General features: G+C 38.7%; 2 protein-coding genes across 2 annotated transcripts; one reads left to right on the plus strand and one right to left on the minus strand.

The window, feature by feature from the left end:
- Window positions 1-6,374: 6,374 nt before the first annotated feature.
- grpel1 (GrpE-like 1, mitochondrial) lies at window positions 6,375-13,084 on the minus strand. The gene is made up of 4 exons (XM_066681362.1): window positions 12,849-13,084; window positions 11,588-11,744; window positions 10,229-10,310; window positions 6,375-8,780 (listed from the first exon to the last, which is right to left on the minus strand). The coding sequence occupies exons 1-4, from the start codon at window positions 12,977-12,979 to the stop codon at window positions 8,434-8,436; spliced, it is 717 nt and encodes a 238-aa protein (XP_066537459.1). The 5' UTR covers window positions 12,980-13,084; the 3' UTR covers window positions 6,375-8,433.
- Window positions 13,085-13,894: 810 nt separating this feature from the next.
- On the plus strand, window positions 13,895-19,308 carry LOC136707532 (piggyBac transposable element-derived protein 4-like). The gene is made up of 2 exons (XM_066681665.1): window positions 13,895-14,215; window positions 14,992-19,308. Exons 1-2 carry the CDS (start codon window positions 14,064-14,066, stop codon window positions 16,832-16,834), a joined length of 1,995 nt encoding a protein of 664 aa, XP_066537762.1. The 5' UTR covers window positions 13,895-14,063; the 3' UTR covers window positions 16,835-19,308.
- The last annotated feature ends 3,252 nt before the right edge of the window (window positions 19,309-22,560 follow it).

Raw genomic sequence — 22,560 nt, forward strand, 5'->3', positions numbered from 1 at the left:
TTCATTATAGAACAGGAGGAGCACCTTTTCACTTTATTGATTGTACTGAGTACATGTGACAAGAATTGATCAGGAATGTATTTTTTTTTCAGCACCCTTTATTCTGCATCTGTGCATAAGTTGGTTTACTTGTTGGGGAAAAACACTGTCAGTTAAGTTGCACCGATCTGGCCTCTCTCTTAAAGAGGCCAAGGTTTAGAACATGGAAGAGGCTACTGCTGTTTATCCTGATAAATCCTTGATAAAACCACTTCAGCTGAAAATGCAATCAGCTTTTTGGACTAATTATTATTCCATTTCACTGTAAATATTCTGATATTATATATGTCAGCATGGTTACTGCAGAAATGCTCCACATTTGGCAACATTCTGTTTTGAATGTGTTTGTAACAGTTTTGAGAAATTTTGGTTTTTGCGAATGCAATGAAAGGAGTTTAGAAAATCCATCCATCCATTATCTGTAACCGCTTATCCAATTTAGGGTCGCGGGGGGTCCAGAGCCTACCTGGAATCATTGGGTGCAAGGCGGGAATACACCCAGTAGGGGGACCAGTCATTCACAGGGCAACACACACTCACACCTACGGACACTTTTGAGTCACCAATTCACCTACCAACGTGTGTTTTTGGACTGTGGGAGAAAACCAGAGCACCCGGAGGAAACCCACCCGGAGCAGGACTCGAACCCACAACCTCCAGGTCCCTGGAGCTGTATGACTGCGACGCTACATGCTGCGCCACCATGCCATCCTAGTTCCATGAAGTAAATCATCTAATAAATATAGAAACATAAAACATAGTATAAATTGTTACTTTTTTATTTTTGGAAAAAATCAAATAATAGAAATAATTTCTATTATGTTTCTTTTGTAAATTGTCGGAAATAGAATGGAATCTGTGGAGTAAACTAAATTCTGTAATCCACACTTTTATATATGTTAAACACCAAGGGACAACAATTTCTACAAGCTACACCAATTTCTGATGCCAGAAGGGTGTTAAAAGTAACATGTACTTACAACATGTTTCACAGGGTTTCCAGCTCATAAGCTGAAGGATAGAGGAAGGTTTTGAGCAGCCATCAAAGCTCTCAATGATTTGTTCTTCCTCTCTCATTATTCCACCAGCTAATTTTCTCCCCAATTTAGCAATTGCCAGCTCCACCTGTTAGCTCGGAACCCACCAATTCAATTAGACTAACGTGAAATGGTGAGGGCAAGCACACACTCCTTCCTTCCTCCAGGAAAGCTGAGTTTAATTACTGCTTTGTTTTAAACTGCTGCTATCACAATGCCACTGGCTATATCGCTCTTGAAAAAAAACACTAAATGCCCTGATCTGTCATGACAGCTAACAGACTCCTGCACTGGCTAGCAATGGTGGCCTTTTATTGCTGGGGCATCACTAAGTTATTGAACTGGAGATCTGTGTGTTTTAATGTCTGAGTGACACTCAATTTTATTCTCTTTCCAGGCAGGGTACAATATTCAACTATGGGCTTAGTGGCAAACAATCAGAGTGATCGCAATACATTGATATAATTAAACTATTTAACCCAGGAGATTTACCTGGGCGGTGGCACGGTGGGGCAACTGGTAGTCACATAGCTCCAGGGACCTGGAGGTTTTGGGTTCGAGTCCCGCTCCGGGTGACTGTCTGTGAGGAGTTTGGTGTGTTCTCCCTGTGTCCGCGTGGGTTTCCTCCCACAGTCCAAAAACACACGTTGGTAGGTGGATTGGCGACTCAAATGTTTCCGTAGGTGTGAGTGTGTGTGTTGCCCTGCAAAGGACTGGCGCCCCCTCCAGGGTGTGTTCCCACCTTGTGCCCAGTGAATACAGGAATCAGAAGCTGGTGGTTGCTTCTCAGGAGCACGAAGGCACAACCACTGTTAAGATATCTTGGACCAATAATAAACACACTGTTCCAAAAGAATTTAAATATAGGTCTAGAAACATGAGAGCACATGAAAAGAAATAGCTTTACCAGATATGCTAGCATTGCTAACAAGTACTGATTGGAAGCTAGTCACAACCAATCAGCATTAGCAATAGCATTTCTGAGGAAAAATTCTTAAAGCAAATAAGATCTTGGATAGGTAGATGGACATAGCAGCAAAGGAGGATGTTTACCATTTGACAGATCTAAAAAGAATGTGAAATGAACTATGACAGTTTTCTTCATTTTAACAAAATGAAATGTTTGAAATTATACATGGTTATGGCTAGTCATTTTAAAAGTTTCTTTGATTATTTATTTTCTAAATCAGGAAAGTTTCAGTGTACAGGCTACATTTAACCATACTTTTTACTTTATCAAAAAATCTAATTCTTTAAGAATGCCGTGAATCTTAACACGTACTATTGTTCTTACTTTGACAAACAGTATGAAGTCTTCCAGTTTCAAAATCGTTTAAATGTGCATCAAATTATTGCTGTCCTTAAAAAGACACTCATAGCAAGCATAGTAATTTCCTGGATACAGTCAATAACACTAAAATTGGCAAAGAGGGCATAGGAATTTTAAAACATATATGTAGCAGCCATCCACACGACTGGGGCGTTTCCTGTAATATATTGAATATGCTAAGCACATTCATATTTTTAGGTTTATTTTGTTAAAAAGTGGTGTGAAAAGCATGCCAGCCAAATAGAAAATGCCAATTGTACATAAGTATAGGAACAATATTTTTGTACACATTATATTTAACCCTAAAAGTCTGGGTACTTTTGATGGATCAAATTTCTTAAATCAGTTTTCTACATACAGAAGACCTGAAAAGTAGGATGGAAAAAAAAAGTTGAAAGGGCATTCACAAGAGTAAGTTCCACATTTTTTTCTTGCCTGTACAAAACACCAAAAAACAATAAAAAAGATATTTCTAGCATTACTTTATTTTACAATTCTAGCCATCTATAAACAACAAAAAATGTTTCCCTCAAACTTACTTTTCCTACTAGTGACTAAATAGGATAGTTTTTACCAGCAGGTCTAAAAGCAGATTTGGTATTATTCTTGTTAGCTTCAGATCACGGGAACACAATCTGAGGAACTAAGTGCTAAAAATTAGTATTCTGTACCAGCGTTGACCAGCAGGGGGCTGTCAAACTCAATAGACTGAAGTCACTGAAGTTGACCATCATACAGCCCCAGGTGAGACGAATAGTTCAGCTGTTCTTCATTATTTATTTATTTATTTAGAATAAGAACAGTGTTAGTTACTTTGTTTTATATGCATAAATTGTAAAATAATGCTAGGACTGTTTAAATCGGATGTAATAAGTTTACTGAAAATATTTTACCAGAGACAGAGGTTTTGTAAAGTACAAATCAAAGTTAAATCAGTCCACTCTCATCCATATGGTTGGTCATCAGTGTGAAGTCCAGCCTCTTCAGTGGCACCCAGACATACAGACCTGCTGCCTGTTACAGCTGACGTATACATGCTCCACCTACAAATGTGTTTTTTCCTAGCTACAGTTGTTAAATGTTAAACCAAGCTGATAAATATATCCAATTGAAAATAGTGTAAAAAATGCAGCCCAGAATAATCAACATTTAGAGTGATTTATCAATTTCAATTGTGATGTATAAAATAAGTAACATTTTAGACAGTGTAGGAGAAAGGTTACCGTCTTTAACAGTGTTAGCACCTAACTAAGGCTTTCATACACTGTCAGAAAATGTGTCACTGTGGCGGTACCCTCAAGGGTACATATTTGTACCTTATTGTATTATAATTGTAGATTTTAAAATTGTGTTGATTTCATACGCCCCATTTCATCTCCAGGACTTATAATATGCTTTGTTTTTTCGACACATTTCTATAATAAACTGAAATAAACCTTTAGGGAACACAGATGAACTTTTAAACGCTGTTGTTCCTTTAAAGGTACATTTACAGTGACCAATATTTAACTCTACAGTGTCAAAATTGAAAGCTACCTTGACATAACAGTTGCCATGGTTGCACTACGAGATTGAAGATAAAAAAAGAAAAGAATGTGGATGATCAGGAAATAGGTCCAGGCATCAAAATATTACTGTCCCATCTGATTTTGAACTATCAGCTTAATTCTCTTGTTATAGTAATTCTTAGATATTTAAATCTTCTTTAAAAATCTAATGTAACATAGGGTGACCATATGTCCTCTTTTTTCCTGAAAGCCAATCTGCCTTCCAAAAAAATTGTTGAAGAAAATGTTAAATCAGTTAAATGTTTGTTGACAGTTGTGGTTGTTTTAATCACTACCGTTGAATGCTGCTGTTTTGCACTTTGCAGAGTATTTGTTTATTTTATTACCCAGAAATTGATGATTATTTAATTTAATACGCTATTTTGTAATACCTACCTTTTGGGTTCCATTGGCTATATTTCAGAGTTTACAAGTGATTTTTTATTAAGGTGTTTAAATAAAAACCCAGTTATTTATACAATTGAATGTGTGAGTGCAATCAGTGAGTTATTACAAGACAGCCATAAAAACAATTGGCCATTGCAACACTATTTATTATTTTTAATATTGAACAATAATATTTTGTCTATATAGTCATGTAAAATGTAGGTAATATTGTTCTGTACCAGTGGAAATAAGTGGTAAAACAAAGAGCCATTTAGGACCCGAAAGAGCCGAGCCTAAAGAGCCGGCTCCCCAAAAAGAGCCGAATTTCCCATCACTATTTTCCAGAGTTTACATAGAATTTCGAGAAGTTTCGTTCACAAACTAGCCCCGCCCGCCCTCACCTACTCAGTTTGGTTCGCTTGAGTGAGAAGGGGGAGTGGTGAAGGAGCCTAAAATCTTCTGATTGGACGGTCTGACTGTAGCGCTACCGTTATTGGTCGATAACCTTCTCTGTAAACATTTAATTGCCCCCCCCCCCCCCCTACATAGGGTGAACATATCTGAGTTTTCAAAAAAGAGGACACACGGGGCAGGTTGGCAGCCCAAATGTTTCCATAACTATGAAAATATGCTGCTGAAATTTAATACATAAACAGATACTCGTTAAGAAGATAAAAAAAATGCCTTTTTGGACAGATTCCTTTCCATTCAATATTTGGACCTAAGTAAAAATAATATTTTTGTAATTTTTTGTTACTAAATTTCTTTCTTATTTCATGTTACTAAAAGCAAGTGCCACATTTTATCAACCAGAAGTAATACAGACTTGATAAATGATCAGAGCATCGCTAGGATCCAGACATTTATGTAAAAATACTTATATTTCCTATTTTATAAGGTCTGGCTGATAAAACGTCCTGTATGTGAGAGCTATAATTCAGTCCCCTGTTCCGGATTTAATGAGCTGGCCTGTTTTCTTCTAAAGTTAATGTTAAACACAAAAAGATGTAACTGGATTAACTCGTCAGAAAGTCAGTAACGGTCAGGTGTGTCCGTGTATTTGTGTCGTTATAGGGACAGAAGTGACGACTTTCAGTTTTTTTAAATATAGAGCAGAAAGTGGAAGGCTCGTGTGACACAGAAACGCTTCCCAATACGAAGAAGAGACTATGATAAATTATCTCAACAACTTTCAACACATTTCTGTTCAGTAAAACACTGATGTGGAGCGGAGTTCGGCTGAAAGTGATGTAAACACAAGAAGGCGCGCGCGGCAAAGTGTCTTTCTGCTCTGAGCTCCGCCCCCTTGAACACTTGATCCCGGCGTGCCCCTTTTGCTCACCTACAACAACGTCATCATCCGTCATCATACGTCATCGAAGTGCACGCTTCAAGAAAGGTACTAGAGCTTTTACTAAGATTTGTGACAGAGGGAATACTGTAGACGGCAAAATCGCGGACAGTTTTGGAATCCCAGCCGGACGCATTTTTTAGGTCCCGAAAAGAGGACGTCTAGTCACCCTACCTTACACCTTTGGCGGTGATAGGATGTATAAGTTTAATTAAAATGATTTCTGTCCCGAGTTTTTTTGTAACAAATTTAGAATATTCTAGTTTTATGTCAAAAAACTTTCACCCTAATTGATATAATTCTCTCTGAATTTATATTGAATAATAAGTAGCTTCGCATTAATAGATGTTTTCTGGAGAGTCATAGTTTGTTAGGTTTGGCCCTACCCAATCTTCTTCATTAATATTGGGCTACACATGTAATATTTTTAAAACATCATGTTTTGGGTTAGAGGACAGTCAGACTTGTTCCAAATTGGGATGAAGCTGAGTCCCAAGTTTCTCCTGTCCATTTACTGGCAGCCGCCTCTTTGCAAGTTTCTGCAGAGAGCTCAGTCAACTGTCTTGTGCTTAGACATACACTTAAAATCTATTGATAATTCAGGATGCATTTTGGCATCCATGAGATCTAATCATCTGGTAACTCAAACGGTGATAGATCGAGCCATTGTGTTTGACATGGGAATGGGGTACAATTTATTGAGGATCTACATGTTGCAGTATTTGCATAATTTGCACAATAACCCAAAAATACAACTTGCACAGATAAATCTTCAGCTCACAGACACAATTATAGCACAATGGGAACAAGACTTGTACTGCTCTTTTTTTGTAGAATGTGGAATACGATTCTTGCACAAGTACAATAATGTAGCAGGCATGGAGTTTAGAATTGTGCATTGTGTTCTTAAGCTAATCTAGCAAAAAGGTACCCAACTTTGGATCCCACATGTGACAGATGTAAAACTGCACCTGCCAATTAACTTCACATGTTCAGGCTATAAACGACTTATGTCCCTGAGTGAGGCTAACAATAGGCTCGTTTGACTGCGCAGATCAGCGTCTGTTTCAGTGTTTTTTGTTTAACTTGTGTCTGTGTCTGCTATAATAATGTAACAATAATAATATGCAGTTATTTGTCATTGTACAACATACAACGAAATGTGTCTTTTTCCACAATTAACCCATCTGCGGCAGTGAACACACACACTAGTGAACTAAGGGCTGTGAACCCAGAGCGAGGAGCAGTTTTGGGTTAAGTGCTCAAGGGCACTTCAGCGGTGGATGTTCCTGCTGGTTTTCTAATCGTTAGGCCACGGCTGCCCATATGTCATGTGAGTGTAAGGTGCTTGTAAACTCCAGAGCCAGCTGCTGCAGTTGCTCCCCAGGAGCTGTGCAGGACAAAAGGCAGCCTGATAACAACAGAGTTCAATCCTCATTTGCTAGAAGCTCCGCTGAAACCTATGACGCTTGTTTCTTTGAGTTCTAAAATGTAAATCTCAGTTACAGACCCTGTATGTACAGTAATAAGGTCATGTTCCCTCATAGAGTGAGTTTATATACTTTATTATTTTAAATATGATATATTTCATGTAATGAAATGCTGTGAGATCTGCCAGGGCTCACGTGAGCTGCAGGTGGATACTGGCCGTGTTGACAGCTCTTTTCAACCCACCCCTCCCAACTGCAACTGGCTACTCTCGCTGAGTACCAAGGTGAGGCGCAGTTAATCTCAAACAAGCCTATAGTCTTAATTGTATCAGACCCTTTGATTGCTGTTTTTATTGTGAAGCCAGAGTGCACAAAGTGGCCTACAAACCTCCATAAATTAGTAGCTTTTGCTTGTTTGCTAGCCTGTCACCTCATCTTGCATTAAATTAAAAACAGAGACTTGTATAAAAAAAAGTATATTACTGTTCCCAGTAAATAACATACATACTGACAAAGTATGCCACTACATAACCAAACTATGTTGCCAAAAGTGTGTAAACAACTGCTTGACCAGTGTCTTTTGCAGTAACAGCCACTACTAGAGGGTTTGATTGCATTCAGCCACAAGAATTTCAGTGAGATTGTAACTGTTTGAGCAATATTTCATAGGCTATGTGAGGCCTGATTACACACCAGAAAGAAGTGTGAGGCCTTTCACATGCATACAAAATAAATACAAGTCTAAAACAAAATCTGTAATTAAGATTATTCATTCATTCATTGCCTGTAACCGCTTATCCAGGTCAGGGTCACGGATAATTAAGATTAGGACAATCTATATTAAGTATTTTTGGGGGGGAAAAAAATAAACAAACAAACTATTTTCCCAGGGCATAGCTCAATCTAAAAGTAAGTATATAAACATGGTTGGTATGGTTCATTTGATGTGGATAGACAGGGAATCAGGTGTATTTATCGTGATTTGTTTATTTTTGTGTGCTTGGATAGGAAATGTAGATTTTGAGTTAGTGTTGGATTATGATTGTTATTTTGGCCTTTGCTTACCCCTGGAGATATGGCCTAGTGTTCTGCTGTTTGCTTGTTTGATTATTTGTATGGCTTTGTCTGTTGTGAATATTTTTGCAAATACACAGCCCAAGTGAGTCCAAACTGTGTGTGGTACATTTGAGTCTCTTGGTAAATCATCTTGTCATTTTATTTTTAGATACCATCTTCTAGACTGATATTTAACACTATTTAAAAAAAAAAAAAAAAAAAAAAACATACTTCTGGGCAAATCATTACAGATCCATTAGGGGGCTTTCACCACACCCACTAATGCCGGCCGGAGGGTGCGGCCATGAAGCTTGTAGCCTACTTTGTTAACCAAGGCGACAGTGCCAGGCTCCTTGCCTTCAGAAGGGGCATGGAAAAGGGCTTCATGCTCATAGGGGTCAAATTTCTGCCCTGTGGGGTTCAGCTTCACCAACCCATGCTTAGAGAAAACTTTTTGGATCTGAACCTCCGTCATCACCAGTCCATCGTACAGGTTCTTCAGGTGAGGGTTCTCTGATGTTACTTCCTCTTTAGGCACGCTCTGCATGGCCTTCTCCAAAATATCTGCCACCTCCAGCAGATCTTTGCAGAAACCCTGGATTCCTTGAAACAGCAAAGAGAGAAGCTTTTTGTTAAATGTCAATACAACATTTTACAACATTAATATTGTCACTGGCCAAACAAAACATTAATTTATTCATTCATTATCTGTAACCGCTTATCCAGTTCAGGGTCGTGGTGGGTCCAGAGCCTATCCGGAATCACTGGGTGCAAGGCAGGAATACACCCTGGAGGGAGTGCCAGTCCTTCACAGGGCAACACACACTCACACATTCACACCTACGGACACTTTTGAGTCACCAATCCACCTACCAACGTGTGTTTTTGGATCGTGGGAGGAAACCCACGCGGACACGGGGAGAACACACCAAACTCCTCACAGACAGTCACCTGGAGTGGGACTCAAACCCACAACCTCCAGGTCCCTGGAGATGTGTGACTGCGATACTACCTGCTGCGCCACCGTGCCACCCCCAAAACAAAACATGCATCTCAAAAATGGTGTTTTACACAGGAAAAAAATTATGATAAATGTATATTAATGGTCACGAAAAAGTACAAGGTATGTACCTTTTAAAAAGGTACAATAGTGGTCCAGTTGTGTTCCCTAATGGTACATTACATTCTCTTCTCCAAAAGGAGAAGCGAATATTTGTAAAATGTCATTATATAGTTATGTAAAACAAAACAACAATGCAAGTCCTGGAGATGAAAAGGGGCGTATGAAATCAACACAGTTTTAAGATTTACAATTATAATAGGACAAGGTACAATTATGTTCCCTAATTAAAAGTAGATATGTACCCTTGAGGGTACCACCAACGTGACAGCAAGAGGTACCAGTACAGTGACAGTTTTTCGAACAGTGTACAGATGATGCCTAAAGCACCCCTTCAAAGGAAGTGGCTGTAAAATTGTTTTACTCCAAGAGATTTTTGGTCAATTCATCATGAAAATATTTTCAAACTCTAAAGAACAAATGTTGTGTTCAAATAATGTAAACATGTTATCTTACACTAAGGATATAATTCTAAATAGATACATAAATATGAATAAATATATCTTTTACATAATCTTTGACTTTGTGTGTATTAAGCTAACTAAAATATAACCCCAAACCCACTAATTTTTGCAGGTAAATGACATTAGAATATAACAATTCATTTTATTTAATAATGTTATTTTCAGTTAAACATTTAAGTGGTACATGACAATAGCAGTTTGTAGATTAAATTGTAACATAAATGCCACAGCACTAATAACTATGACATATGCAAATGATTAGAGAAACTACTATGCATTTCAAGGCAAAATGAACCTATATTAAAACCTGCCAATGTGGCTAACAATTATAATCTAGTAGGTGTGTATTGACAAGACATTTAAAAAAATGGTCCATACATATTACATATACTTTACTACTAGTCTGAGCTTTCCTTTAAATTTTACACATGAACCCCTATTTCCACCAGTGTTTGTGATGCACTTACCATACAGCTTGGCGTCATCTATCATCTTTTGACTCCTCTGCCGAATGTTTTCTGTGTCAGCCAGTGCTCGTTTGTATTTATCCTGCAATCAAACACAGGTTAATCCAGCATTAGAGCAGCCTTCTGACTGCCAGCTCTGGAGAACCACTTTATTTTCTGTACTCTACTGGAATGAGTCGTACCGTAATTCTAAACATTTTAATGGTCTATTACATTCAGAAAGGGAAATTTAAATGCTTGGAACTGACTGAAAATTAAATCTTCTGAACGGAAATACCACTAAACTAAACCCACAAAAATAAAGCCAACACGGAAAATAAGCCACAAAAACAGTCAGTAATGAAGTAAACCCACAGACATAGACATTACTGAAGTAAAGCCACAAATATTAACAAATGTTGAGCAAATAGTTAACTAAACCCACAAATACATAACGAATTAATCCCACTAAAACCTTGCCAATACTGAAATAAGTACACAAAAGAAAAAAAAAAACCATTAAAACTTAACTACCACTTGACCAAAACCACTAACACCAGAACACCACACCCAATACGATGTAACAACCACTAGAACAAACCCACTAAAATATAGGCATCAGCAAATTACTTTTAGCGTACATGCTACAGAGTTCCACCTTGCTTTTCTTCTTACATCATGCTAGCTGGCAAAACCTCTAGAACAACACAAGCTCCAGTGTCATTAACAGTTAAAAAAGCTAAGGGGGTCTGTCTGACATGCTAGACTTTCTCTCTCTCTCTCTCTGCTAACTGCAGCAAAACAGCTGAGAAAACTCCAAATGTTGGAAAGCATGAATAAATGAGGATATTGCTCTATTCTTACTCCATGGATGGGTAATATTAACTTATTTTTGGCTATTTCAGATGTAAGGTAGAACTGAAGCCAAATCCAGGAGATTGCTAACTGCATGAAAATAAACATAGACTGTAAGTGCAACAAAACCTAACTTGAGTTACAAATGAGTTTCTATGGTAATTCTGGTAAACTATGGTGATTCATTTCAGCCAGGTACAAAGAGCTGTTAGTTCCCTCAAACATAGCACTCCATTTTGAAAGAACCTAAACAAATGAGAGAACAGCAATTCCCCAGAATTCCATTTAATATATGTAAGTGACTAAAAATTCAGACTAATTTACAGCCAGGTCTGTTCTGGGTATTTCTGATTTTCTGTGGTGTTTTCTAAGGTATGTTAAATATGTTGATCTGCAAATATGGGCAAGCATTCCTAACTTTACACCATTTTGATTTATATCAAGTTTTTTTATAAAATCCATTAGGCCAAAAAAATGTTTCACCATTAATAGCTGCTTTAAGAACGGTGTTGTGGTATCTCTTACCGTGAGTTCTTTGACCTGTTCCTCCAGCTGGGTTTTCTCGTCTGTTAAAGTTTTCTCTGTGGCAGATGGTTCAAGTTTCTGAGCTCCATTCTCCTCCTCTGTTCCCACTCCTGGACTCTTCTGCTGAGCTGCTGTACAGAGGAGGCGAGGAGTCGCTCTGGACAGACAGACAGACAGACAGAGAGAGAGAGAGAGAGAGAGAGAGAGAGAGAGAGAGAGCACATCAACATAATTTTGTTATGAAAATGTCATATTCAAACATTTGGGTGATCTAGACAATTTAAAGGTCCCCAATATATTTATTGAAATAAGGTACTGTTGTTTGATGAGTAATACTTGATACAAATTCCATTCCAACTAATCTTCCGAAACCCTGCTCCACAGCTCAATGCTGAAGGGCTGTTACCCAATATTATGTATTTATTCATATTTAATTATAACTTACTTTTTATCCTACTCACAATCTCTTAGACAATTTTTTTGAGATATGTGCTGCTCTGGTATGACTCGACCAGACAACAGTACTGGAGTTCTTTAATATTTCAGTGTAAAAGCTGGGAATAATCCACCAAACAAAATACATCCAGCCAACAATGTCCTGTGGTTGGCATCCTTTGGCATCCTGGACAATTTCAACATTTAACACTATAATGTATGAGTAAAGCATGTAAGTGAAAAAACACAGTGTTGTTATTTATTTTTTGATTACACTGATTACACCCTCACCACCTGCCCCTGAATTAAGGGCAGGTTAGCCAATAACTGATGGTTTTCCCACAGGCAAAACAACATAATCCAATCTAGGCTTAAATGTGCAGGGACCTGAGCCTTGGTAAGTAAACTGTTGCCTTTTTTTTAATTGTTTTTTTTTTTACTTACATTTAAATGTAATATCTTCTTTTGCACATATATAGCACCTATAATTATATAATACATATAATGTTAACCCTTATAGGTTAATGCTATAATCAGAGAACATTAATTAACCTAGAGGACACTCAGAACTGTAGCCTTGAAACTAGAAAAGAAATGGAGGCCAGTTTTCACCAACTAACTATGGAACCTGACCACGCTTACCCTATATAAAGCCTTATTTTCGTTCTGAATAGAGGTGAAAATTAAAGGTAAAACACTGTTAAGTTAGATAAGCATCAGAATGGACCGGTTCTTTGTCATTTAAACTGCCGAATCCTTCTCACGTCTACAGACGTTAAAACTATCAATAAGTCGTGCAGCTGGTGTACGGAGTGGTGAAAAATACCTTAAAGCTGAATGTGAGAGCAGTGTTAAACAGCCCTGTCTCAGGGCGCGCGCACACACACTCGCCATCTTCACTCCAATCACACTGCAGTGTCGCGCACGCGCACACGTACCCTGCCAGGGTTTCGTCATATAAGAGGAAGGCTGTACATGTCGGCCTCGACCACTCGCAGCGCGCCGTGTCGTGACGCAACTCAGAAACGTCCATTGATGGCAGAGGGGCGAGACAGAAGTGTAGAACAGCACTTCCTCCCGCTTGGTTGTAAAACACACACGTGGGTCTGAAAAGGACAGAGTGTTTCCGGAACACGGTGAAGGTTATAAAGCACATGGTTACGCTTCCTGCTTCTGCTCTTCAACAGCACCTATGTGTGCACTTCAAGGAGACCCTCAAGGCTTAGCATTAGGATTGGGACAGGGACAGATTTCCCCAGGTTTGCGCCCAAGACAAATAACTTAAATTGACATCTCGAATGTCAAAATGCAAGCCCAAGATCTTTAATCCTGTTTTCTGTTTTTTTTTTTTTATTTCATAAAGCACTTAATTAAAGAAGCTTAACTGGCGTTTCATAGCCTAAGCTGACATTAATAATAGATGGATTGAAACGTTCTATTAAATCTGCACACATACTAATGGCACGGTTGTAAAATGTAATCATATTTAAACTTATTCAGGAGGCACTGTGGCACAACAGGTTGCATCCCGATCGTATGATTGTGGCCATATAGTATATATATATATATATAAAGGACATTAGACAAATATTTTTAGAGGACAGCAGCGATATACATAATTAGAATTATACAATGGGTTTTACTGAATAATTTATAAATGTAGGTTTCTGTCTTTTTGCACCGTACTGTAACTTATAATAACGAATTACAATTTGTTATGATTATTATTATTGTAAATATCATAAAATGGCTCTTGGACTTTTCCTTTAAAAACCGGAAATAAAGCTGATGACGACTTCGTTTCGTCACACACTGCCTTTGTGGCTGTAGACCTATCAGAGGCTGAGTCTGTTCGGCGCGCCTTAAAGGAGACAAGCGCCAAGTTTACATACAGCGAAAGACAGCGAGATTTTGAAGATTTCATTCGCTTAAGTCCCGTTACTGTTCACTGTTGCAGGTAACTGTCGCTGTTGTAACCGTTCACTGTTACAGTTAGTTGATATCTTTCACGGTTTCAGTTATTGTTGCTGTTTAAATTGTAATGGAGTCGGAGAAGGTGCGTTACTCCGGAGAGAACGAAGAGGACCGAGAGAGCGATAGTGTTCTGGAAACTGATAGTGAGGCATCAGACTGTTCTTTTGACATTAAAGAAGAGGAGGACTCCGTGGAAATCGATGACACGCTTTTCGCCCAGTATGTATTGTTTTCTTTATCACTGTCTATTCTTATAACTAATGCCATGGAGCTTAGCTTATTTGCATGTCCCTTTTTCTTGACCTGCACTATGTTCTGTATCAGTACTTATTATTATTTTTAATCGGTATCAGAGGCGTTTCTAAGTTGGCATCTTTTTATGGCCATTTTGAGTATTGGGGTGAGAAATAAAAAGCGTTTTTCTAAATAAGGCTTGTAAAGGTGTAGTCTAATTTTCATAGAAGAGGAGAGTGTCCAACCTAGTTTAAAGCAAAACAGGGTAGTATTTTTAACTTAAATGACAGCTTAAATATTGTTTTAATGCTTCGCTGACTTGTAATAGGGAGGACAGTCCCTGTTATTCAGGGCTCAGCACTGCAGAGACTGCACTATGTAACTCTTGGGCGAGGGTAGGATCAACCCCAACTCCCCTTGGTTTTGGAAATGTGCTGTAAAAGTGAAGAACACTCTGCAACTGTAGGGGGAGCCCAGGAGCAAAAAATATCAAATTATTAGCTAGTGTTGTTTTAACTGGAGGCATACCTCCTACCCCTTTTTTAGGGTAAATCAAAATGACATCCTCAAATGCTTCTTTATAGAAACTGTTTTTCCTTAGAAGGTCAACTTGCAAAATTATATTAACCTATTTCCCCCTCCTCAAAAAGACAATATACATGATATAATCTTGAAAGCTAATGATGGTCAAAATACAATTATGGATAATGCAAAATGACTTCTAACATTTTGTGTCTGTGTCGTTTATTTTATTATTTAAGAGATAAGAACATTAAAGAGGAATGGTGTCCTAATACAGCAACAGAACACAAACAAGCCACACATACATCAACACCAAAAAGAAAGAAAATCAAGTCTTCCCACTCTCCACTAACACCACCATCAGTGACTTCTTGTTCTCTCTCTGAGCCTCTGTGCCCCGCTCCTACATCAGTCCCAACGGAACTCATAGAATCTGCTTTGAAGCGAATTTCCAGGGAAAGGCCTTGTTTTCCAAAAAGGGCCATTAGTGATGATGATGATTATGAGTATGACAACAACGATGATGATGATGAGAGAGACGCATGGCATGACATTTCAAAAGAAGATAGAAAGTTTAAACTTCCTAATTTCAAACCACAGCGACCTCCAGGCCCACAACTCTCCTCCAGCACAACATACTCTCCCTTAGAGATATTTCAGCTGTTCATGTCCATGTCTGTCGTCAGAGCAATTGTCGAGAATACAAATGCATATTCTAAGACAAGAGCGCATACTGGAAAATGGTATAGATGGACACCTCTCACTGTTGAAGAATTTTATGGTTACATAGGCATTGTCTTATTCATGGGTTTGACAAAGATGGAAGAATTTAGTGACTACTGGAGTTTGAAGGTAGTTTACAATTTGTCTTTTCCGCGCTCTGTCATGTCCAGTAAGAGGTTTCAGGCAATAACCTGGAACCTTCACTTTTGCGATTTGAAGAAGGATGAGGAAAACATGAGCAAAAAAGGAACCCCAGAGTATGACCCGCTTTTCAAAATAAAACCCTTGTATACCGACTTTCTCTCTGCATGCCAAACATATTTTCAACCTAGCAGAGAACTTATTATCGATGAGAAAATGGTGTTGTCTAAGGCTCACACTGAACTAAAGCAGCACAAGAAAGACAAGCTCATGAAATACGGATACAAGCTTTTTGTGCTCACTGACTCAGCCACTGGGTACACATGGAACTTTTTGGTGTATGATGGCAAGAGCAACCTGGAGATTGGGGAAGGTCTAGGCTACGACTCTGTCACTAGACTTGTGAATCACCCTTTGCTTGGCAAGGGATATAAATTGTACATGGATAGCTTTTATACAAGCCCCAAACTTTTGTCTGACCTGTATGCTGAAGACATGCTTGCTTGTGGAACCATTGCAGTGAACAGTCAAGGTTTTCCACGCCTAAAGCATAACAAAATGCCCAGAACAGCACCAGCTGGTATGATGCGCTGGACAAGGCGTGATGAACTTCTGTTTGTGAGATGGATGGACAACAAAGAAGTCACTCTATGCACAACTATGCATAAAGCATATGATGGAGATCATGTGACTAGAAGAGTCAGAGATGCCCAGGGGGAGTGGAAAGTCAAGCAAGTCACCATTCCACGTGCAGTCAAGGACTACTACAAACACATAAGGAGTCAAGACCTCTCGGATAACACCGTTGACTATTATAATGTGCTGCTTAAAACCAGAAAGTGGTACAAGACCTTTTTCTACAGTTTAATCGACATCGCAGTTATGAACAGCTTCATAATGCACCAAGAATTAGCCAAGTTAAGCGGCCAGAACTCACTCACGTACAAAGTGTTCAAAGAAAACCTCGCAACCGACTTGGGAAAAATATACAAACGCGTGTCTCTGCCTCTGGAGCTTTCAGCAGATGATGTATGCTACCCTGAATTCTTCACAGATGACCCCAGAGTGGGGAGGAGGGTGTGCGAGTTGTGCAAACAAGACGGAAAAAAAGTAAAGACCCCCGCTTACTGCTTGAAATGCAGAGTACCGTTGTGCTTGATGCCTAAGCGCAACTGTTTCCTTCAGTGGCACCAGGAAGGATTTCACTATACAATGTAACAAGCTTTGGACGAATGCTAGTGTCTAGAGTTGGAGTATCCACGTATATAGTAAACAGTTTGAGGTGCCAGGATTGAATAGAATACACTTGAAATTTCTGACTGAGTATTTAATATGTTTCATTAAAGAAAGGCAGAAAAAACACTATCACAATTGTTATGCTTTAAAAGTACTGAGACATGGCTGGCCATTTGAAGGACAGGGTGAATCTGGGCAAGCAATGTAGCAACAAGTGGACTACAGTCTGTAATTGTAGAACTACAAAGTGCTTGAGTATGGTCAGTGGAGTTGAGAGAATAGACCATGAGTGTAGAAACAAGGAGGTGTTCATAATATTATGGTTCATCTGTGCTGCTAGATAATAAATATTTGAACTAATGGTTTTATGGCAAATGAAAGAGGTTTTGTTTTTTCTCTTCCTGGCAGGTTTGTTTATTGATTTGATTATTTGTAATATGTACATATGTAAATATATAATTAAATGCACGTACCTAGTTGATTTGAGTTGTTTGTTGACTGTATAGTGGTTTGAATCAGACCTTTAACCTACTTCTGAAGCTAGTGAGGGGGGACAACACTAACAATCTACCAGTGTTAATATGTTAAATGAATTGTGTGACTTGTCTTTTGTTTTTTCTACAATTGTGTGCAGTCATAAATGTAGCTCTCAGTGACACATACCTCCAGTGTTGGATTTGCGAGTAGTGTAGACATTAATATATGCCATAGCTTGTTTGAGCTAGAATTATAGCATCTATTAAATATTATGCTGTAAATAAATCAAGATTCCTGCATGAATGGTTGAAATGTTTGAAAATGTTTCTCAAATTTTTGAAGATAATTATTTCATTAACAGTGTAACAAAACGAATAGTAAGCACTGAAAACAAACAAAACTATTGTTTAGTAATGTAACAATGCACACAAGATTTTGGGTTCCCAATTTGGTTTTCTCCTGGTATTTGATTCAAGAAACTACACTGGTCCTTTTTTATTTCTGAAGTGCAATGATGGTAAATTGTACACATTTTGTAGTATTTTTAAATCTTTTTTTAACAAAAGTTTTCAAACCTTGACATTGTTATCAAAAGTTTTGGCAGCTTTGCCAACAGATTCAAGATAAATATATCAATAACAATTTTAACAATAAAGTATAAGTGTTTAAAGTGTAGTGCTGCTGCCACACAACTTCAGGGTCCTGTTTAAAAATGTGTATTATAACATGTCTCACACTGGTCAATACCCAATTGCTGTCTGTGTCTGTCACAATTTGCAACAGATTTGCTTTTGCGTTCTTGTACAGTGCTGGAATGACAGTGTGTTTAAACTGCCTGTGACTACATTTCCAAATATCTCATTATTGAAAACAAAAAGTTTTCAAGTATTTTGCCATAAAAATGTTGGTGGGAAAAGCTGATATGGTGGTGATTTGTTAGTGTGTGTTGTGCTGGTACGAGCCGATCAGACACAGCAGTGCCGCTGGAGGTGTTTAAACACCGTCTGCTCTGTTAGACACACCTACCTCATTCCACCTTGTAGATTTAAAGCAGAGACAGTAGTTCATCTTTTGCTCCAAAGTTTGTGTTGATTGTCCTTTTAGTTCTTCATCAGTAGACACGGGATGCTTTTGGCAGGATGGTTTTTTGGTTGGGAGACTATTCTCAATCCAGTAGTGACGGGGACGCCTTTAAAAACTCCAAAAGCACTGCTGTGTCTGATCCACTTGTACCAGCACAACACACACTAACAAATCACCACGACTTCAATTTCCCAGCAAAATTTTTATTTGGTTTATGGGCATCTTCAGGGATTAAACTTTTCAGCGGTTTTTTAAAGGATTTCTGTCACAGCCAGCCATTACCCTGTCAGCTGTGTCATGCTGTTGACGGTTGATGAGGTTTTGATTTGATATGTGTTGGGGGTGTGTTTAATATTATTTTTTTAAAACTTTCACTTGTATCAAGAATAAAACTGAAGTTATTTAATGTTCAGCTATTAGCAGTGTTTTAAGGCTTTATATTCTTGCACTGAAAATGTATGTACAAAATTGTCAAAACACTTTTATTTCATAAAATGCATTTTTATGTGTATATATATATATCTCTCTCTCTGTAAGCGCTTATCCAGTTCAGGGTCATGGTGGGTCCAGAGCCTACCTGGAATCATTGGGTGCAAGGCAGGAATACACCCTGGAGGGGGCGCCAGTCCTTCACAGGCAACACAGACACACACACACACACACACACACACACACACACACACATTCACTCACACCTATGGACACTTTTGAGTCTCCAATCCACCTACCAACGTGTGTTTTTGGACTGTGGGAGGAAACCGGAGCACCCGGAGGAAACCCACGCAGACACGGGAAGAACACACCAACTCCTCACAGACAGTCACCTGGAGCGGGAATTGTACCCACAACCTCAGCTGCGACACTACCTGCTGCGCCAACGTGCCACCATATAAAGCCCCCCCCCATTTGATGGTCATGTGTGCCATGGTGCAGAAAAATCATAATCTGACTTAGCAGGGGTTGCGGTCTTAGGGTGTGTATACACTCTCTGCAACCTATAGGAATTTGAAAGAAGTTTCAGTCAGAAAATCTTTGTGTGTGCTTTGATATCTGTATCTTCTTAAAATAATATCTTGCTGCATGAAGGCTTATAACTAGATAATAAAATACTTATTTGGATACGGTTAGGGCGGCACGGTGGCACAGCAGGTAGTTGTCGCAGTCACACAGCTCCAGGGACCTGGAGGTTGTGGGTTCAAGTCCCGCTCCAGGTGACTGTCTGTGTTCCTGACTTGTGCCAATGATTCCAGGTAGGTTCTGGACCCACAACAACCCTGAACTGGAGAAGCGGCGACAGATAATGAATGAATATATACGGTTACTCAATTACCTCTTTTCATCCTTAAGTCATAGTATATTGCATTCTAGATTATGCAGTTCAACGGCTAGGAAGCCTAAAGCTGGGGAAGTTTATATCCCTCTAGAGAACTTTTGAAACATGATGTCTGTGGAGATTATGCAGAGTTGAATGTCTGTGTCCACAGTGTGTTCACCTGACAACAGCTAAATACAAGGAAAAAATAAAGAGTTAAAAGTTAAAAAGAAAATGAATAATAGTATTTAAAATATGCAACTTGTATTTAAATCCAAAAATAAACATCTATAAAATGAGTTTAAGAATTGAAATCTATTTTCTCATTGGGTCAGAGGATTAGGTTCAGATAACTTTGTGCTGGGTCAGATCAAGTGTCTCCAGGCTAGCTTTGGGCTTCTGGCAACACGCTGGGCAGCACTGTAATAAAGCCAATTGCTTTGGTGCTAATGCTTAGGAAGGCTAAGCAGAGATTTAGACACATTCAGAGATTAGCACCTTTCAGATGAGTCTACTGTGCAAAAAACACTACATCACTAGAAGTGCGATATGCATCTGGAAGAAGGTCACAGAAGATCTACTACAGTACCTAAATAAACCTTTGATTTGAGCTGTTCCAAATGACCCTTTTAAATTATTCTTTTGATGTTTGTCACACACTGGGAAAGTTCTGTAACACTGCAATATCAGTAAATATCTTAATCTTTTGCCACAGGGGGGCGATATATGCTCCAGCACAAATCGAAATACTTGTAAGATAAGCTTGTTTGCTAGAGAGTGTTTAATTTTGTATTTATTATTTTTTTTAGCAAGGAGACTCTATATAGACAATTATTCCAACGCTGCAGCTGAAATTGCTCACCAATTCAGCACCAAACAGGCCAGGTTCTGTCTTAGCATAGTGTCTGGTTTTCCATCCACCCAGTTTTTGTGAATTGTGAAAGTATGCTTGAAAAAACCTAAATGGAAAAAGGCCAAAATTCAGAAACGTTAAGAACAAGCCCTAGAACACAGAAATGACACAGACGCCCCATAAAAATAAATATTATATCAAGCTTTTTGCTATATATGACCCACTCAGATCTCTTCACCACTCTCGTTTGGCCATCCCTGATCACGGGGCAGGGCCGTATGGAGGTATATTTGTTCCAAAACCCCTGAGCACCCGTGAAAGTGAAATTTGTAGTTGTAGAAACGTGTATCAGTAAATTTGAAGTCACAGAGAAAATCTCTTCAGGAGTTGCAAACCTGTAGATTTTTTTCCTCCCCCACAAATGCAACTAAACAGTTACACCTTTACAAATTCTTCATTGCAGGAGCACAATTCTACACACACAAGTACAAAAATGTAATACGCTCACAGTTTTACTGCAGCAGTGAAAGTACATTCACACACTCGTGTAAAACATGCACAACAGTTGCACATTCACAAACCAATATGTGAATCTGGGCAATGCGCACCTGTATTTTTTTAAGGGGATATTTGTCTTGCACAAACAAGTCAATGACTACACCTGCTCAATTTTGCGGCTATGAGTCACAAAAAAAATTTTCACTCACGTGACAACTTATGCGCACTCTCACTTTATGCTGCAAAACTAATTTGTGCACATGTAGAGCCAGGGGCGGGCTGTTCATAGATCTGCAAACCCTTCTGACCATTCAGAGTACTCGTTAGGCACGTTTCAAATGCTATTGGCTGAGGTCTCCTGGTTCTGAGCTCCTCCTACGAAAAGCCCTCTCCAGAAAACAAACATGGAGGACTGAGGGTCCATTTAGAAAATTGAATGGAAAACTGGAAATTACTCTTTACTGCATTTCTGATGTAAAACTTAGAGTGGCATAGAGATAAAACTAGAGGGTCTAATAAGATATTATATTGCCCTATTCTTTCGAGTTTTTTTTTTTACCCTGAATCATATAAGTGACATCATGTGTGATTACTTTGTATAGATAAAATCAGGTGAGATTAGATTAGAATTGTTATGTTTGAAAGGCATTCAAAAATATTACAACCAAGTTAAAGAGAAAAAACCCAGAGCATTAGAGGTATATGAAGTATAAGCAGTATATATAGACAAAACATTCAGTTCAGTAGTTAGCTAGTTGCTAGCATGCCTGCCAGGATTAGCCTTGTGGCTAAGAGCGCTATTATTTGAATTTAAATACTTAAATACTGTCATGTATTGATGCATTGTTTATTTTGAGTTGAATGTGCTTGAAGTACAGCATTACTAAACATAGTGGCGCATCATATATGTTTAAAAAAAAATTTATGGTAAATGTACGGACTCCCCAGAGCCAAGAAGCCAAGCCGAAAACTACAAGTCTCAGTGAGTTGTGCGGGTGACGTCAGCTGCGCCCACAACCAATAAGTGCAGCAGCGAGAGAGAGACAGACAGATAAGAGAAACCCATATGCACATGAATCTTGGTGGCCTGTCTAGAGAAAAAGAAAGAAAAGAAAGAAAAACGTGGCCAAAGTAAAAGAAACTGGGAAATGTTTATATTGCAGTTGTTTATGCATAATGTTTTTCTTTCTTGTTCTAATTCAACCGTTCAGAATTCAACCTATTCTGGATGCATTTGTCAGCCACATGCGAAGGAGTCTTGGAAATGTGACAGCACAATCACACTGCTTGGATGTAATCAACATACAGGTGTCCTTCAAAGTATGCAGTTCCTGAATTGAACTGGCATCCCTGCTCAAATCAAACCCAGACTTGCCCCCCCTAACCAATGCAGTCTAGAACTGGGCATGCTGTAATAGCGGGTTGTGTGGTGCACTATGTTCTCCTACAGGTAATACTTGTTATTTGGGGACATGTGCATCCAGC

Source organism: Hoplias malabaricus, chromosome 9 (assembly GCF_029633855.1).
Source record: "Hoplias malabaricus isolate fHopMal1 chromosome 9, fHopMal1.hap1, whole genome shotgun sequence".
Taxonomy (NCBI): Eukaryota; Metazoa; Chordata; class Actinopteri; order Characiformes; family Erythrinidae; genus Hoplias; species Hoplias malabaricus.

Excerpts from the sequence above, each read along its gene's own strand:
- grpel1 (XM_066681362.1), bottom strand. The coding sequence starts at position 12,979 with ATGACGAAACCCTGGCAGGGTACGTGTGCGCGTGCGCGACACTGCAGT. Across the intron at positions 11,745-12,848 it reads CTCTCACATTCAGCTTTAAG|AGCGACTCCTCGCCTCCTCT; the intron begins GTATTTTTCACC and ends CTGTCTGTCCAG. Across the intron at positions 8,781-10,228 it reads AGATGACGCCAAGCTGTATG|GAATCCAGGGTTTCTGCAAA; the intron begins GTAAGTGCATCA and ends TGCTGTTTCAAG.
- LOC136707532 (XM_066681665.1), top strand. The coding sequence starts at position 14,064 with ATGGAGTCGGAGAAGGTGCGTTACTCCGGAGAGAACGAAGAGGACCGA. Across the intron at positions 14,216-14,991 it reads GATGACACGCTTTTCGCCCA|AGATAAGAACATTAAAGAGG; the intron begins GTATGTATTGTT and ends TTATTATTTAAG.